The sequence below is a fragment of the Pituophis catenifer genome, unplaced genomic scaffold (genome assembly GCF_029215685.1).
Source record: "Pituophis catenifer annectens isolate HBS135680 unplaced genomic scaffold, rPitCat1.0.hap2 SCAF_6, whole genome shotgun sequence".
Taxonomy (NCBI): domain Eukaryota; kingdom Metazoa; phylum Chordata; class Lepidosauria; order Squamata; family Colubridae; genus Pituophis; species Pituophis catenifer.
Genome location: NW_027256886.1, coordinates 95,514,538 through 95,533,477, shown reverse-complemented (window position 1 = coordinate 95,533,477; position 18,940 = coordinate 95,514,538). Strand labels below are relative to the sequence as shown.

Below are 18,940 nucleotides of genomic sequence, written 5' to 3'. Positions count from 1 at the left end.
TTGAAGCATGAATGGAAGTAATTTTCTGGCCTTTTTCTCAGTGGCCATTAAGCGAATGTGGCAGTTGTTGTCAAATGCGGTGGTCAATAATCAAACAGTACAGTCATTGAGCGAACCCATATATTTGAATGGCCATTTTTTGCCAGAAACCAGCTAAACCCATAGCAAATTGAAATCATGTGACCATGGAATGCTGTAATGGGTCATAAAGCTGATATGCAGTCATATGACTGCAGTGGGGAGATGATATAAGAGAGTCACCGGTGCTTTCTGTGGCCGTCATAACTTCAAACGGTTGTAAAATGACTGATTGTGAAGGCTATATATATATCTAAAAAAGATAGTGGCCATAATGAATTTGGAAGCATTCTAGTTTTTAATTTTCTAATTTTACCTTCAAAGGAGATAAACTATATAGTAGACTTACAACTACTCCTGCCTTCCTTCTAAAGACAACAAAAATGTTCCATTCTGCAACTGAAGTCCTTTCCTAAAATTATATATCTACATTAACTAGGAATAATTTCCCTGTCCCCAGTGGTATGTATTACTGAAATGCTTTTACACACATTTCTTCCTATTATTAGTCTAAACTATTTAAATAATTGATTACAAATATGTGTGTGTAGCTATACCTCCAGAATTGTAGTTTCTAAAAACCAGTCCTGGAGAAAGTTGTTTGAAGCAAGTGGAATCATCCCTTCATTAGCATTTAAATATTTCATAAGTAGTCCTTAGAGGGCCTTTAAACCTCACCATAATTCCTGTTTAATTTATGAGAAATTACCAATTAGTCCAGTGTCGTCACATCAAAGGTAGGCAACACTGATTCTGCTACTTTTCAAAGAAAATCCCTTGCAAGAAAAGCTAGTAGCCTGGAAAATAAGTGTTCCCGTTTCCTCCACTGAGTATTATACTCTCCTCCTATAGGAGGAGAGATATATAGGCTCTCCTCCTATATCTAATCACAGGTTTCAAATATGGCACAAAAGTGAAGAGATGCTTACTTTGGCTTCAAGCAATTTTCTCCCAGTCTAGTTTTGATAGCAAAAGTTAATTAGGCTGGAAAAGGAAGTGCTCAGTGTGGAGAAGAAGAGTTTCTCCTCACACCAATCTATATATTCCATTCCATTTAAAAAAAAAATTCCATTTCCCATTAAAAAAAAAGTTTGCCTCTAGCCACATATAAATTGTAGATGCCTGCTCACACATCTAATTTGGTTGGATAAAAGTGACTTATTTTAATGCAGTGGATAGTGATTGCATTTTGAACTAATGTGGTTTTTAAAGAATGATCTATAATTGGTGTATATCTGATAAGATAAAGCTCTTTCTCCAACTAGTTTAATTTTGAAGATTGCAACACTAATTTTGAGAACCTGCCGGCAAACCTAGTAACTGCTTTTGATGAACACTAAGGCTGGTTTTGTTCCTGCAGATTCTGGACATGCATTATTTACTAAACCAAACCCTACTCCTAGTGTCTGTGACAGGGAAATTAGATCACAATACATCCAAAATCTGCAATATATATTCAAATATATTGCATGAATTCATATATATTGCATGAAATGTCACACATGTAGGTGCACCCAGGTAGAAGCATACAGATTAAGTTAATAAGTAGGGAGAAGATAAACTGAAATGAGAGAGTCCTTATTCCGCCTTCTATTCTAAGGGGCCTCATCTGATAAGCAAGGGGATCATGGGAAACCTTGCGTGCATTCAATAGTTCTAGGAACACATTTTCAGAGTTCCCACTCCTGCAGAGCTCCCATATAGAAATCCTAGGGAGGTTGGCTCAGGTCTGGCTCTAAAGTCATTAGAAAATACTCTGAAACATGTCAGATGAGCACCCACATCGTATGCTTCCCATTCAAGCAACATTCAGGCTATGGACATATTTATTTGTCCCTGAACTAATCACTTTTGTTTAGCTGAAGAGGAATTAGCAACAGGAAACCATCTGGCCTGTGAAGCTTTTTCCAAATTTGGGATTAATGCTTCTACCAGCACGCTATTGTTTCCTGCTTTGGGGGGGGGTGGTTAACAGAGGACAACAGAGGATTTAACAGATATTTTCCATTCTTAAATTATAACAATTTTGGAAGCACAAGACCAATGTTCTTTATGGGATAAAAAAGTCAAGTGTCTTTGCCAGTACAAGAAACCTCATCCCAGTGCTTTTTATCCTTTATTCCCCAAATTTAAACCTACAGCCAAATATAATTACAAACATGATGCATAATATTGAATGCTACTGTGTGTCACTGCTTATCACCAATCCATATGAGAAAATAGCAGCTAATCTTATGCTATCCTCCTATAAAATGGTAGGTGTTATTTAAAAACAAAATTCAGAATTTGCTAACGGGTTGATATCCTCCTAAGACATTCGTGGTTGTAGGAGCCATATCAACTTTCTGAAACTATTTGAAAAATGTACTGACAATCCCTGTCTCCAAATGTCTTATGTCAATTCACAGCAAAACAGGGTTAACTACCCAACATGCATTTTGTTAGTAGGTTCAAACTCAATGTACTTATGATTCTTGGTTAGATGGATACCTTAGTGCATGCCCTTTTCTCAGCCAGCAAGCATGGATGGTGTGTCTCACTAGGTGCACAAATACTATCATGCTGGTTTTTACTGGCAGTGGAATTGAAGGAGGGTGGGCAAGTGTGTGGTTCTAAGATCAGGCACTCAGGAGATACGACTCATGCCACATACCTTGCTCAGCCAGGCCGGCAGCACTCATGGCGGCCGAAGCAGGGGCGGAGCTCTGCCTGCCAACTGATTGGACACAATCATTCAGTGGGAGGAGCCATAATAAAGCAATAAAGGCCCATTAGCATGGTGCAAGTAAATTAGTTTAAAAAGAAGTGTGAAAAAAAAAGAAAGGAAAGAAGAGGGGAAACACAATATTATAAAAAAGATAATATTATTCCCTTTTAAATATGAAGATAAAACCACAGGAGCTGGCACAAAGGGTTGGACATCAGGAAGTTGAGAAAGCTGCAGGTTTTAGATGTAAACAGTGTTTATAAAACAGACTTTCAGTTACAGAGTTTTATGTCAACAAAATCAAAGACGAAAGTATTAGCTGCAGAACAGAAGACTAGAATGCCTACTTTAAAATCACAAAAGGGACAGGATGATGCTATGTACACCAGTTGCAACAGGTCATGTTACTACATTAAAAAATAATTAGAGAAATAAAGGCAAATAAACATTAGAATGATCAGTCAACCAGTTGGCTTGATTTATGAACAGCAGCTTCAGCCACTGTGTATTAAGTGAAGAAACATTAATAAGGAAATCAGTATTCGTTAAGAAGAATGAAGCGCTGCCCTGGCATTCAACTAGTTTATTAAAGTGCTTTTTAACTTTTTGCTCTCTAGAAAAAGACAGATATTCAGCTCAGGATTCTTTATTACCCTCCAGTCTGAAAAGCACTCACAGAGGTCCAAAAGTTTCTGATGATTATTGATTCAGAACTGTAATTGTCAGATAAATAGCAAATAAGTCAAAGTCTGCAATTTGTTAAATTATTCAGAAGGTTTCAAAGCCAAAGAGGAAAACGTGTAATTGTACCTCATCAGTTAGAAAAAATGGTGAGTTAGAGTAATGGAAATATTTTAGTATCTTAATAATGCTACAGAACCACTAATCTAAAATAATAATAAAAATATAATAAAGGATAGCATTTCAAAGTAGCATGGAAGCTAGAGAACAAATTGCTTTGAAAAAGGAGATCATTATATATATATAATAATAGATAGATAGATAGATATATTTTAAGGGAGCGGTTGCATTTTCAAAGAAATGCAACAGCAAACTTATTTTAGCAGTTTAGGGCTACTTTCTTCTTTAATCCAAATGAAAGCAAAGAGATCAATAGGCAGGCTATTATAGTATACTGAATTGTTCATTTCAAGAAGTAAGGCACTTCACCTGTGCTTGCTTCTTTCCAAAGCTGTGTACTATAGATAACACTGGTCTACAAGGAGAAAGCCTCAGAAAGGAAAATAGCTTAATTTTACCAGAACTGGGTCACTAATAAACGAAAATTAAGTCCTGAGTATTAATTGGCTTCAGTTTCCAAGGTCAAAATTGCATCAAAATAATACAAAATTATGAGGGGGATGTGTGATTATGCTCCTACCTTTTCTGCAAAATGTGATATAGCAATGAGAATGGAGAATCATTATAAAGTTATCTTTTTATTGATATCAATAACGTAACTTTCCATTCATTTATTGGTTTTTCATGTAACATTTTCATGCTTTTTGCATGAAAAACTGACAAGCTCTAACATCAGATTAAACGACAAAGTTCCATCTTTATTTGGTATCTAATCTGCACTTTTTGGCTTTTCTCTTGTGAACTGCAGTAGAATCATCCCTGGGGAGATTCCAGCAGTAATTGGCAAGCATGGGCAGACTCCATTTCCCTTGGTATCTTTATCTCCATGCCTGCAACATCCTGGTGGAATCTCTCCCCATGCTCATCACTCACTGCCCCACAGTTCAAAGGGAAATAGTCTAAATGTGAGTTTAAGAAGTGACTTTTCAGTGACATGTTTGCACTAAGTGCTTTGTAGGACCTAAGCAAATTTTCCATATGTTTTTCATAGTCATCTGCCTTGCTGTTCTCAAAGTGAAGATAAATTTATACACTTCCATGTGGTACCATTTTCACTGTCAAGAAGTTACGAGGCATCATGATCATTAGACACCTCCCTCCCTTGTAGCCAAATATACTTCCCTGTGTATAAATCTCGTGAAATATCTTGAAAACTTTAGCCAACCAGCACCTTTATCACCCGTTTTCTAATTCATCTAATCAAAATGTGTAAAATTAACACATTTTATCTCAGAGGTCTATAATTTCCCAAAATTCGTACACCAGTGAATGCAATGTAAGGAGAAAACAGAAGGTTGAGGCTGCTCAAGGCCATCTGATGGGTTTATCACCAAGGTGAGATTTAAATGGGAGATCTGACACTCATCGTTCATGTTATGGACTATACAGTTTTCCTCTGAAGTCCTTCCAACAATGAAGGGACAAAAGGAAGAGATATATGGAATGGACGTTGGCTTACTTGAACGTCCTTTTTCAGGGCGCTGCGACTACATTCCATGGCTGGGATTTTCACTTATACGTAGCTGACCACCGGGTGTTAATTATTCAAATCTTTAACTCTGGTCTCCGCCCCCTTTTATGCTGATTACTTCAGTCTTTTCACGAAGGAGCTGGAAACCAGGAATCTATAAGAAAAGGAAACAAACAAAGAACACAAACACCGCCAACAACAACAAGCCGGCCAGAGCAGGAAGCTGGAACAAGGGCGGGAATGGAATGTAGTCGCAGCGCCCTGAAAAAGGACGTTCAAGTAAGCCAACGTCCATTTTCCAGTGCGCTGCTTCCTACATTCCATGGCTGGGATATACCCAAGCTCAACTATAGGGTGGGAGGTTGACTGCTCTCGGCCACCCCGGCAGAATGGACTTGTTGAAGCACTCATCTGCCAAATGAAGCCTCAGCTGAGGCAAAAGAATCAATTTTGTAATGACGGATGAACTGCGAAGCTGAAGACAAAGTAGCAGCACGATAGATGTCAGTGATGGAAGCCTGAGTAGCCCACGCAGCCGTTGTCGCCGCACTGCGAGTAGAATGAGCAAAAATCCTGCCTGGAGCCGGTCTGGCCTGGCGTTCATACGCCATCGAAATACACGCCTTGATCCAACGACCCACAGTTGAAGAAGACACCTTACGTCCCATAGAAGCAGGATGGAAGGACACCAAGAGGGCCTCAGTCTGCTGAAAGGAAGCCATCCGTTTAAGGTATCTTCGCAGAGCCCTGCGTACATCCAACGTATGCCAACACTTCTCATGAGGATGGTGAGGGTCTGGGCAGAAATCAGGCAAGACCAACTCCTGGGCTCGATGAAACCATGAGTTCACCTTTGGAACAAATGAAGGGTCTAATCTCAATACTGTAGCCTTGGTACTACAGTGGTTTAAAGCACCCTGTTATTAACACAGCTGCCTGCAATTTACTGCTGGTTCGAATCTCTCCAAGGCTCAAGGTTGACTCAGCCTTCCATCCTTTCTAAGGTAGGTTAAATGAGGACCCAGTTTGTGGGGGCAATAAGCTGACTTTGTATAAATATACAAAAGTATGAAGGCTATTGCTTAACGCACTGTAAGCCGCCCTGAGTCTCCGGAGAAGGGCGGCATATAAATCAAATTAAAAAAAAAAAATACCACTCTGTCCGCATGGAAGATGCAAAGGTCCTTGCGGGCAGATAACGCTGCAATCTCGGAAATCCTCCGTGCAGACGTAATAGCTAGCAAGAAAGCCAACTTAAATGACAGGAACTTTAAACTGATGGAAGCCAAAGGTTCAAACGGATCGGATGTGAGAGCGTGAAGTATTAAAGGTAGGTCCCAGGAAGGATAACGATGTACAATAGGCGGCGAGATGACCGTCGCTCCCCGAAGAAAACCTCGAATCCTGGGATCGTGAGACAAAGGCCGACGAGGGTCGCGAGAAAGGACCATGGCCAGAGCAGCGACCTGTCTCCGCAGTGTTGCCGGAGCCAACCCCTTGTCCAGACCAGCTTGAAGAAATTGCAAGACCTCCAGCACATCAGCCGATGTGGGATCAACATGACGCTTAGAACACCAGACAGTGAAGGCTTTCCAAGAGGCCTCATAAATACGAATCGTCGACGGCCACCTGGACGATTGAATGGTGTGGATCACAGCATCTGGAAGGCCATCCTTCTTTAGGAGCACCCACTCAAGCGCCACACGGTTAACCGGAGCCACTGAGGGTCTGGGTGGGCGATGACTCCCTGGGAGAGCGACACCTTGTGCAGAGGAAGAGTCCAATGGGGAGCTGTGGAAAGAGTCACCAAGTCTGCGTACCATGCTCTGCGCAGCCAGCAAGGGGCGACGAGAAGGAGTTCGGCTCGTTCTCTCAGGACCTTCCTGATGACTCAATGGCAGCAGAGGGAATGCGTAAAGCAGGCCCGGGGGCCACCGACAACAAAGGGCATCGTGTCCTTCTGCTCCCCTGCAGGGAAACCGGGAGAAGAACCTGGGGAGCTGTGTGTTTTGAGGCGTGGTGAAGAGATCCACCAGGGGTGTCCCGAACCTCTGGATTATGTCCTGAAATGTCTCCGGATGAAGGCGCCACTCCGCCGGATCGAGATGTTCTCTGCTGAGCCAGTCTGCCTGAACGTTGGCTTCTCCAGAAATGTGATCCGCCTGAATCGACTTCGTGTGGTGCTCTGCCCAAGACAACAGTTTCTCCGCCTCTAACATCAAGGGTTTGGATCGAGTTCCCCCTTCTCGATTCACATGGGCCTTCGTTGTCATGTTGTCCGTGAGGAGCAAGACGTGTTGACCTTCTAAGAGAGGACGAAACCGCCGAAGGGCCAGACGTGCCGCTCGCAGCTCCAACCAATTGATGTTGTGCCTCTTCTCTTCTGGAGACCAAAGACCTTGCACAACTTCGTTCAGCAGGTGAGCACCCCACCCTTGCTAACTCGCGTCTGATGTCACAACAAGCTGATCTGGTTCCAGAAAGGTGCACCCCTTCAACAGCGCCGGCGATAGCCACCATAGGAGTGATGTCTGAACTTGAGCTGGGAGAAACACAGGTGTCTTGGACGTGCCTCTCCCCGACTTCTGGAACCGTAGCAGAAACCACTGCAACTGATGGGAGTGTCTGCGTGCCCAAGGAACGATAGCTATGCATGACACCATCTTTCCTAGAAGTTGGGACAGCAGCAGGGGGGACACTGCCCTGTGTGATCTCACCTGAGACACCAGACTCCTGAGGCTGCGGATCCGGTCTTGTGAAAGAAACACCTGGCCTTTGCTGGAATCTATGATCACCCCCAGATGAAGAATGCGATTGGTGGGTGTGAGGTGACTCTTCGGTAAGTTGATGGTGAAGCCGAATTGTTGGAACACGGTGATCACAGCTGTTATGTCCCGAGCTGCCTGTTGTGGAGAAGACGAAAGGACGAGAATGTAGTCAAGGTAACACAGGATTCTCACTGGTATCAGGCGGAGCTGAGCTGCGACAACTGCCACCAATTTGATAAATGTTCTTGGAGCAGAAGACAGACCGAAGGGCATCACGCAGTATTGGAAATGACAGCCATTGTACTTGAAACGCAGGAATCTGCGATGTGCTGGATGGATTGGCACATGCAAATAGGCCTCCTTGAGGTCCACCGATTGCAAAAGGTCATCCTGCCTGACGCAAGCCAGAATTGACTTCAAGGACTGCATCTTGAACCTTCGATACAAGATGAATTGATTTAGAAGTTTCAAGTTCAAAATGCCCCTGACCCCTCCTGAGGACTTGGGCACCAGGAACACTGTAGAATAAAAGCCTGTCCCTTGCTGGGACACAGGAACTGATTCGATGGCATTGATGGAGACGAGATGACGGATTTCTGCCTCCATCAGTTGTCGTCTTGCGGGAAGCGGTGACACCTGACAACGGATGAAACGACTTGGAGGGGTGGAGAGAAATTCCAGACACAGACCGAAAGTCACTGTGCGAAGGATCCATTGTTCGCACTTGGAAGACTCCCATTGATGATGAAAACCTTGGAGACGACCACCAATGGGAGCCAACGGCCTTGAGTCACTTGCCTCGTCTGAACGGCCTGTATCCGGATCCCCGGAATGGGCGCTTAGACTGGAGATGCGATCTGCCTCTGTCCCGAAAGGACTGTCTGTCCGAAGGGCGATCTGATCCCTGAGAATAAGGTTTTTGATGATAGGACATCCCTGATCCTGTGAAGGGACGAAAGGAATGTCGCTGCCCGTAGGGAGCATACCTGCGTTCTTGTCTTCTGTAGGATGATGGAAGGATCTTACGCTTATCCTTGTCCTCTATCAGCAAAGGATCTAGTGCCGCTCCAAACAATTTCGAAGCTGAGTAAGGCGCAGACGCCAGCTTCCATTTGGTCTTAGCATCAGCTCTCCAATTACGCAGCCAAAACATTCTACGAGAAGTCACCGCAGAAGACAATGCTCGAGAGGCAAACTTAGCAGCATTCAGAGAAGCATCTGCTGAATATTCCGCAGCAGCCACTAGCTTGTTAACATCGTGATGCAATCTGATGTCATCAGGAGGCAATCTCTCTTGTAATTGGCGTAACCAGAGCAAAGAAGCTCTAGTGAAGAAGGAGGTAGAAATGGCTGCCTTGACCACCCAGGCAGCCGCCTGGTGCGTCTTCCTAAAGGCCAGCTCTGCCTTCCGATCCTCTGCTTTAAATCCATCAACAATGTCCGTAGTAATGACAGAGGATGAAGAGAGAGCTGCAACCAGAGCGTCAACCAAAGGCAAGGCCATAATGTTCTCCAATTCGGGAGCAGAACAGTAAAGTTTCTTGTCAAGGGCACTGGGAGCAGTCAAAGAGCCAGTTTGAGCCCAACCACTTTGTACCACTTCAGCAAACAAAGGTGGACAAGGAATAACATTCTTGTCTGGCTTGGACACTGGGAACAAAAGATCATGTAGAGAAGCCTCCCTGGAAGCGTCAGCAGAAGAGACAGAAGACAAGCCAATCTTTGTGGTCACTTTGGCCTTGTGAAGGAGAGATCGGAAAACCGAAGGTCTGAACAGGCCTGTGAAAACTGGTTGCTCAGGAACGAAGTCCTCATCTTCTGACAATTCCATCTCCTCTGGAATTTCTTCTTCCACCTCAGAATCATCACTGGAATCATAACCATGATGCGTAGATGTAGAAGGTCTTTCAGATAGATGACCCCGTCGTACAGGTGGTAGAACAGGTTGTTGACCAGGCTGCACACCTTGCTGCAACCCTGTGGACAGAATCCTTGCCAGGACATCTGACAACATAGCCTGAACATTCATTTGTGGCTCAGTCACAGTAGAAGGTCCTGCAGACACAGCTTGTGAAGGCTCAGTATGCGAAGCAGTGGATACAGCTTCCACTTCAGGTTCAGCCTCCTGAGCTTGATGAACCATAACAGGGACCTCTATGGTACAAGGTCTAGTCACTTCTTGTTGACTATCTCCAGTTCCCTGGATCACACTAGACATCTCTGGAGGAAGATGATGAGGCAAATTCCCAAAAACAGGAAGAGAAGAGATTACAGGATCAGTAGAAATTTCAGAAGAAGATCTCTTCTTGAGAAGACTGCCTAGCCTTGTTATATTGGCATTCTAAAGCATTATGTCTTCTAAGAGCATATCTATCTTTGGCAGGAGCCTTTTTCTTAGAAGGCCTGCGAGATTTGGTCCCTTTACTTCTGCCTTTGGCCTTAGAGCCCCTGGGGAGGGGATGCTGGCAATTCTCTGGGTGGACTGCCTTCTTCTTCCAATTCAGAAGAAATGATAGGATCAGCCATGTCAGCAGAACAATTGAGATTCTGTAAAATAGTGAGGCAAAACAATCATTAATATATATAAGGTCCAAAGACCAGACAATAACCCTGGGATCCCAGCCTATTACCTAATAGGCTTAAGAAACAATATAAGGCACAGGCTGGCAAGGCTTTGAAATATAATGCTTAGAAACCAAATGCAGTCCCACAAACAGCTCCAGGAGCCAGGGCGAAATTCAATAATTTATTAATTCTACTTTTGCCAGTGACAAAATGGCGGCCGCCACGAGGGCAAAACAAAATGGCGCCTGCCAGTAACTCCAAACAAAATGGCGCCTGCCACGAGGGAGAGTCAAAATGGCGGCCGTCAATAATGCAGTCAAAACAGCTCTCTATGGGCACTCCCGTAACGAAGACAGCACTCCCCAATCAATATGCCTTCAATCCGGTCCCCTCAGGGAACACCGGTCCTCAATGGACGACTTTCGGCTTGCTGCCGCTTCGTAGCGTGAGAGCCGCTCAAACCGCTCCAAAATGGCGGCCGCCATCCTTCCATACCTCAGAGTATGCCTGGAGCCTAGGCATGTACTCCGGAGCCGCTTTGAAGGTTTCTTTAGCGAAACCCAGCTGGGACTGAGGCGGGAGCGGATGAACCGGCTCACCGGTTGCCCAGCAGCACCGCCTGCGGCAAATTGCATGCACGTAGCAGCCCAACAGGGCTGACTCCGAATGGCTGCTGAATTAAATGAATTCAAAGGTCTGGGACTCAGAAACTCCAAACCTGTACCAGCAGTAGCAATTTTGTGCAATACAAGAATAAATACAAGAATAAATACAGTCCCAGCATAACTAGAAATGAATCATTAATCAACTTAAATAAATGAAGTTAATTAAATTAAATCAATTAATTAATTAATTAATCAAGTGAATTAAATTAACTTAAATAAATTAATTAAATAAATAAATTAAATAAATTGAACAAATTAATGCAATAACTCACGAAGTAGAATACAGAGAAAACCAAAACACCAGTGTACTCAGCTACTGAGTGAAAAAGACTGAAGTAATCAGCATAAAAGGGAGGCGGAGACCAGAGTTAAAGATTTGAATAATTAACACCCAGTGGTCAGCTACGTATAAGTGAAAATCCCAGCCATGGAATGTAGGAAGCAGCGCACTGGAAAAAATGCCATTTTCAAGAAATGAAGACTGATCATCCCCCAAAAAGGTATTTCTCTCTTTCCCTCTTTTTTGGCATATTCAAAAGATTATGAACTTTACTAATTCAAATGGTTTTCTTTCCTGACAAGTACTGGTTATACATTTTAAAATACAGTCTGTGTTGTCCTACTCAGGAACACAAAGTCAGCCACCGTTTTAAGGGTTGCACTTCATGAAAGATCATCACTTCAAGGCTGTGTGTAGTGGCGGCTTTGCACACAACCATCTTATGGTTCCTGGACCAAGGGGCTCTACTCACGTTCTGGAATCCTTCAACATGCCCTAAATGGGGCTGTTCTTGGAAGCCTCAGAATGCAAGGATGCATGCAGTATTGGGCACACCAAGATTCGCTCACCTTAACATCTGTTGCACTAACTGCAAAAGCTCCCACTATATTTCTGTGTGCATCTCAACGTGCTGCTTATCCCCTTTAAATTCCTATATGGCGAAGCCCCAATTACTTGCAGGACTGCCTTCTCCAATTTCTCCTGCCTTCTCCCACTAGACTCAGTAGGGTGAGCAGGCTCATTGAAACAGTGGCATCCTGCAGCACTTTGGGAGATACGCTTTGTCTGCTGTGGCACTTACCCTGTGTAATAGCCTACCCTGAAGATCTAGATGACCTTCAACTGCTGGTCTGTAAAAACCTGACATTTTCCTAAGGCATTCAAGCTGGATTGTTACTGAAGCCCAATATCTGTGACTGAAGATAATGTGTAAACTGCCTCAGCTTTTATACTGTGTGCTGTATGGAACGTAATTTCATTTTATTGTATGCTGATTTGTGTACATTAGAAGTGACAATAAAGTATTCTATTCTGTTCTGTTCTGTTCTGTTCTTTTCTGTTCTATTCTATTCTGTGCATTTACTATGTTTGTATTTGTATACTATGTTCTATTTGTATATTATTATGTTTTCATTAGATATTTATGCTGCTTTTATCATCTCCGTTTCTTGGCCGAGGGAGCCAGTGTTGTCCGAAAACATTTCTGTGGTCATACGGCCAGCATGACTGTACTCTGAGGCACCCGGAACGCTGTTACCTTCCCACCAAAGTGGTGCCTGTTTATTTATTTGCATTTGCATGCATCAAACTGCCAGGTTGGCAGAAACTGGGGCAAGTAACGGGAGCTCACCCATTACGTGGCATTTGGGTGTTGAACCTGAGCTGTCCAGCTGACAAGCTCAGCATCTTTAACTGCTGAGCCACTACATGCCCCCCCCTTATGACAAATACCACTATGATTCAAAGGCAATAGCATTTTAAGAATGCTTTTAAAGAATGGTTAGTTATGAGCATATTTAATGTGAAAAATATTATTGTTCTGATTAGGATATCACATAGCCAATAGTGTCCGCATGACTTGGAATTTGTTTACTATCCAAAAACACAGAAAGATATGTTGAGATTCTTCTAGCAGTTTCCTTTATTTGTTCCCCACCTTTAGATAGTAATCTTGCCAAACTAGAGCAGACTATTTGCACCATAAAACATATATTTTAGGAACTGTTAGGGAGGAGTTGTCTTGATCCTCCTTCTCCCAAGCTATCTGAATTGTGCTTTCTCTTGCTACACTGGAATGCAGCCCTTCCTTCCTGGAAATCCAGACTACAATCCATCACTTCTGCAATGTCCATTATCTTCAATTAGTTAAAATCTCACCATGATGTTGAAGCTTATTGGTAAACCAGGCAATTGTGACATTTTATAATCATTTTTCTCATATCAGATTCTCATTTTGCATGAAAATAGTCAACAATTACATTGGAGCTCTATAACAGTTTGAATTCAGTTGGTATGTCTAAGATTTTCAGCATATGGAGGCACTTGGCCATCATTGTCCAGTCTTGGAAGGAGGCAATGACAAACCACTTCTGCACTTCTTCACACATTTGCAAAAACATCACACAATTCTACCTTACCATTTAAGAACATCCTTATGACATTCTATATGTGGCTCCTCATACTATATAGCAATGATAGGCAACATTTTTGGGTAAAGAGTGTATTTTAAAATATTGTTTCCTGGCTACGAGGATGGTATCGCTACAATTATAAGTTTATATGAGAATGGGAAGAATTAAAACATTTCCTTAATGTTTCCTTAATGTTCAGGATTAAAATCTAGGTTTCGCACCCCCATTTTATTTTTTTAGTGATAAAAAAAAACATGCCACTGACATTTTTGCTTCTGATTTTAGTATGATACCATCTGGGTGTGGGAAGGCAATCTGAGAACTGCTAAGATGTAAACAACAATGACTTCCCTTTCTGTTCTATCATGCTCTGCATACAGTGAGAAGTTAGAACCACCTCATGCAAGTACATGGAAGACATTGTTATTAAGATCAAAAGCTATTTTCGATACAAAAGCTTTACTGTAAGAGCCTCAAACATTATCCTCTTTCTTCCACAGAGCTAATGTTTCTAAGTTCTAAATTATTTTTTGTTGCTTTTTAAAACTTTTTTTAAAATAAAAGCATTGAAATCAGGGTGGATTTGATTTAAATCAAGTTGATTTAAATCACAATTTAAATCATGATTTAAATCACTAGTAAAAAGGCTTGATTTAAATCAACTCGATTTAAATCATAATTTTTAAAGAGCAACTGTCATATCTGCTACTCCTTTGACCGACTGTTGACTCACCGATAGTCCCAGTGTTGCAGAATATACAGCCTCATGCTACATAACTAAGCTCCATTTCATGCTGAATAAACTAAATTATTTATGTATCTTAAATAGAAAACTATCTTACAATAGATTTTTACCCCAAAAGTTTTTTATTAAAATAAATTCGATAAAAATAAAAAGAATCCTATTTAAATAAAAAAAAAATCCGATTTAAATAAAAAAAATCTGATTTTTTTGATTTTTTAAAAAAAATCATTGATTTTTATCCACCCTGATTGAAATTAACATTTATTTAAAAGCCTTGTTTATTATTTTGCAGTATTATACACACGAAGTAGCTAATTCATCTATTCATCATATTGATGAAAAAGTGACTCTGGGCAGCGTATTTAACTTTATTACTGTAGTATAAAAGACTACATTGTTTGAGAAAGAAGCATGGAGCACTAAATTTGCTTCCAAAAATGCTGGAATGAAGAATTTAGAGAGAAACTGTGTATTCTGCATTAGTGCAGAATCGTGACATATCGCGTCATGATGTATCGCAATGTTTTTTGCCTTTGTGGAGCCAGGGTGGGCGTGGCCTGTGCATGACATATCCAGCCCATTCTAGAAGCGATAGCAGCGATAGCCCTTCATTTGGGTTTTGTCAGCCAACCCACCCATCAAACATTCAGTTTTTAGGTCCTTTTCCCCTCTCACAGAGAGATAAGAGAGTCTCTCTCTCCCCCCCTCTCCCGCCCAGTGAAAGGACTAATTTATCAAATGGTCACATTTTGCTTTTATTTTTTTGGTTGAATGGAAGAGAGAAACTTTGTGGATTCTCTTAACAAAAGGCAGGGGATGTGGCTGTGAAGAGTGTGACAGACAAAAGGGACCATACGTGTAAGGAACATGGGGCAGTGCATGTAAGATGCCAGCGGAGTCGTCAGCTATCAGTTGTCTTTCAGACTGAGACCAGCAACGCTTCTTAAATTGTCTTCAGTTGCACTCAATTCTCACCTGGTGTCTGCTTCTCTGCAGGTGTCTCTGTGGAGTTGTACTTACTGACCTTTAAGATGCTACAATTATTTTTTTAAAGCTTTGGTAGAGGTTTGTGTGAAAGGCACTGACGGTGGCTACAGGAACCAAAAAGATGAAGTTCATGAACCTGGTGATATGAACCTGGTGATAGGAAAACAGCAGCCCTCCCACAAAGCAAATTTCTAGGGAAAGGCTAGAAAACTGCCATGCATTCTTCTGCCTCATGGAACCTCCCTAATGCTTCCATCTTATTCCTGAGGGACATTACAATTCAAACTGTGCAGCATGAGGCCGGAAAATGATGCAACATACGGGCTCATGTAAATCACAAACAGCTTTCACAATGATCTTGGACCTTCTTGCCATTCAACTGAAGCACCTTTCAAGAAAAAGCTCATTTTAAACTAGCTGTTAATTTCTTAAATAAAAACCTGAGTACAGTACAAGTTTACAAGTCAAGGACATACGATAAAAGTACGTAAGAAGTTTGAGAAGGTTCTCTTTTGCCAAAAGAGGAGCAAAAAATCTCACCGCTTGTGGCTTTCAAAAAAAAAAAAAAGGGAGGCCGGCTATCTTGAAAACTCCAAGACAAATAAAAATGTCAGCTAAAGAAAAGAGTGGTTTATCAATGTAAACATTTATAATCAGGGAGGTATGGAGTGGAGAACGCATCTGCTTGAGAAACAAGTGGAGAGAAAATTAGTCAGATGACAAAAATGAATCCCAATAATGTTAGAAATTCCAGGGCTTGAAACATCAGTTATGCTTTACTTTCTAATGAGTATGGCTCTGTTCATTACCTGACTTGAATTTGGCCTTTCCTTACAAGGCAACACACACTCATTCGGCAGGTGACCTTCTTGCTACAGACTGAATTCTGTGACCTCGACTTTGTCACTTTCCATCCATTTGAGGTGCATTAGTTCTCTTTTTTGCTCAATATTACCTCCCCGTCACTTGTGCTTAAGAAAAACTGTGGACTTTTGTTTCCTATGGTTTCAATGGAATCTGCTTTCTCTGCTCCTTTGTGTCTATTCTGATTTGGATTTAGAGATCTGAAAAAGGTTTGCTTCCCTTTATTTCCTCTGTATGTTTCTGATATACAGGTTTCAGGATTAATGTCCACGTTTTTGTACTGAAGACTCACGGGCTGGTGGCATTCTGCAGCCCTGTCATTCTTTCCAGGCACCTCTACGTTAGGCTTGGCTTTCTAGGTCTATTTGGATTTTGCAAGTGGTTGTTGGGGCGTGCCTTTCCTAGAGTAGTTGCACCAATGGGTATTATTTGTGTGATCTTTGCTCCGATTTCTGTTGTAAGGGAATATGAATAGCACTGTGAATATAGTGTAAGATTTTAGTGCAAGCTTTACTATATTGTTTGTCAGTACAGTTTTAATAATGTGGTCAGCACTGTTTATACTTATGCATGTATTTTGTAAAATATATCAATACTTGGCAAATACAGTCAATGACCTGATGGCCATTAGTAGCAAAAGGTGCTTAAATGTATTTTATTATTTACTAAGTTTACAGGTGCCTGGTCTCATTGGGACTCCTATGCTGTTGATTCTGTCCTGTTGATTCCTACACCAATACTTAACTGACATTCTTCCTCTCATACATATACAGCTTGGGCAATGAAGAACTTGCCCTGATCTACTTTAGTTCTAAAACACTGTCTTTTTACTGCTGCAAATCCTATTACTAAATTCAATCAGACCTGAGTAATGAATCCCTAGTCAGTCCTTTGAACACAATCTAGTCACTGATAAATATTATGGGCTGATTTGGTAGTAAGCAGGGAGAGGACTGTATTTATACAAATCCTTTCCTGGTTTTTTTTAATATATGATAATTCCCTGTTGTGAGTATTAAATCTTTTTATAACATTTCTGACAGAAATTAAGAGTTTTGAGTGGTTGTGTAAATACAGCATTGTGTATTTTTTAATAGTGAGAAGTTAACACTCAATTTTACCGAAATCTAGATCTAAGGTTTTCCCTCACCAAACCAATACACTCAGGAGTGAAATTTTAAAAAGCACCCTCTCAAACCATTGCAGTGCTTAGGGAATTGTCTTTGTTTCACATTAAACTGGAAATATGATAAGAGGACTTTCAGAAGTTCTCTTATCATTGGAAGATGAAGAAGAAAAACTGGTTTCTATTTGAGAAAAGGGAGGAAAATTTCAAACCCAAGTCCTGAAAACAATAGTATGCATATTGTTATGAAGTTAGAAAACATTTTGTTGAAAGAAAATACTGACAAAAGCTGTTTTCTCCAAAGTAGCCATTGTTACAGCTAAAAAAAAAAACTCTTGTTATAGCAGACCCACCTCTGCAAACTGAAAAAGTTATGCTTAAATTTGGGAAGTTAGGATATAGAGAGAATAGTTTTTAAGAAATTGTCTATAGATTAGTACTTTGTAAAGTACCTAACATTATGGATTACAATGATAAAGAATAAAAAGATTTGCAAATAGAAAGAATGCTGCAATGGGGTTTTTAAATAATTTTTCTGCGGACCACCCAAATTTTCTCACAGACCACCAGGAGTCCATGGACCACTGGTTGGTGACCACTGCTCTAGAACAGTTTCTCAATTTCAGAGCCTTTAAGATGTGTGGACTTTAAGTCTCAGAATTCCCCATGCCACACATCTCCAAGTTGCAAAGCTTGACAAGCACTGCTCTAGGACTTTGCACACGTAGGGGCCAGCCTACTATTCCTCCCAGAAATCAACCACATATTTGTTTAGGATTTCATTTTCTCTCCTCTGAGCTGAAAAAAACAACTTTGCTGCTGCAATATAAACAAGTAAAAACAAAGAGAAACCTGAAAAGTGCCAAGTGCATTACTGGCCCTTTTTCGATGGAAGAATCAGGGCAATTCTTATCTAGGATCAGGTCAGATATACAATGATATACATAAAATTGGACTCTTCTGCAAAAAATAAAGTGTAATCTGTCTGATTTATAAATCTAAAATTTGTTTAACATATTTGCTGGAAACAAGAAAAACTCTTACCTGAAAAATTCCGAGACACCAGCATAGTGGTAAGGATTGCACCCTAAAAATAGCAATATACATACATATATATTTATATAAAATACATAAAAAGTAAGGAATGAATATTCTGGACACTACACCAGTAAATATATATGTTTACTATGGTCTAAACCACAAAATAGAAAGATATGTCATGCAGCCACTAGTTGAAGTTTCTTCTTTTCTCTTTCAGAGGAAATATCTCTCTGCTTTGCCTGTTGTAGCCTCCCAGATGGGTCTCTAAATGTTGCATGTACCTCCTAGTTAGCAGGATGTGAGTCACAATGCACTGGTGTGACTATACCCGGGCAAACTGGGTTTTGGTTTTGGTGAAAGCATACTACCAAAATGTGCTAAAACTGGCTGTTACTGGTAATGAGCTGGCAAAACTGCATGAGCTACAGATACCACTAAATAGTAACTTCTATACTTTTCTATATTACTAATAGCAATGACCCATATCCATAGAACAATTTGGTGATCACCGGAGCACATAAAACTGCAACATGAAATGTAAGAGGAGTAAATAGTGAAGAGCATTAATTAATGAATGAAATTAAAGGAAGAAAATAGATTATTCTGTGTTCATGAAACTAAGATGGGGGGAATAAATGTAATAGATTTAA

The 18,940-nt window shown here is 41.1% G+C and overlaps 1 protein-coding gene across 14 annotated transcripts in view; it reads right to left on the bottom strand.

Annotated features, from left to right (window-relative positions):
• Positions 1-18,940, bottom strand: part of CAMK2G (calcium/calmodulin dependent protein kinase II gamma) — a 219,639-nt gene that overhangs the window by 41,024 nt on the left and 159,675 nt on the right. For 8 of the 14 annotated variants that reach the window (XM_070945159.1, XM_070945161.1, XM_070945148.1 and 5 more), the window contains exons 12-13: positions 18,294-18,336; positions 2,732-2,794 (exon numbers count right to left, since the gene is read on the bottom strand). In XM_070945159.1, coding sequence (XP_070801260.1) covers positions 2,732-2,794; positions 18,294-18,336 — 106 coding nt within the window. The remainder of the gene's footprint in view (positions 1-2,731; positions 2,795-18,293; positions 18,337-18,940) is intronic. The other 6 variants (XM_070945160.1, XM_070945151.1, XM_070945158.1 and 3 more) reach the window with 1 other exon arrangement.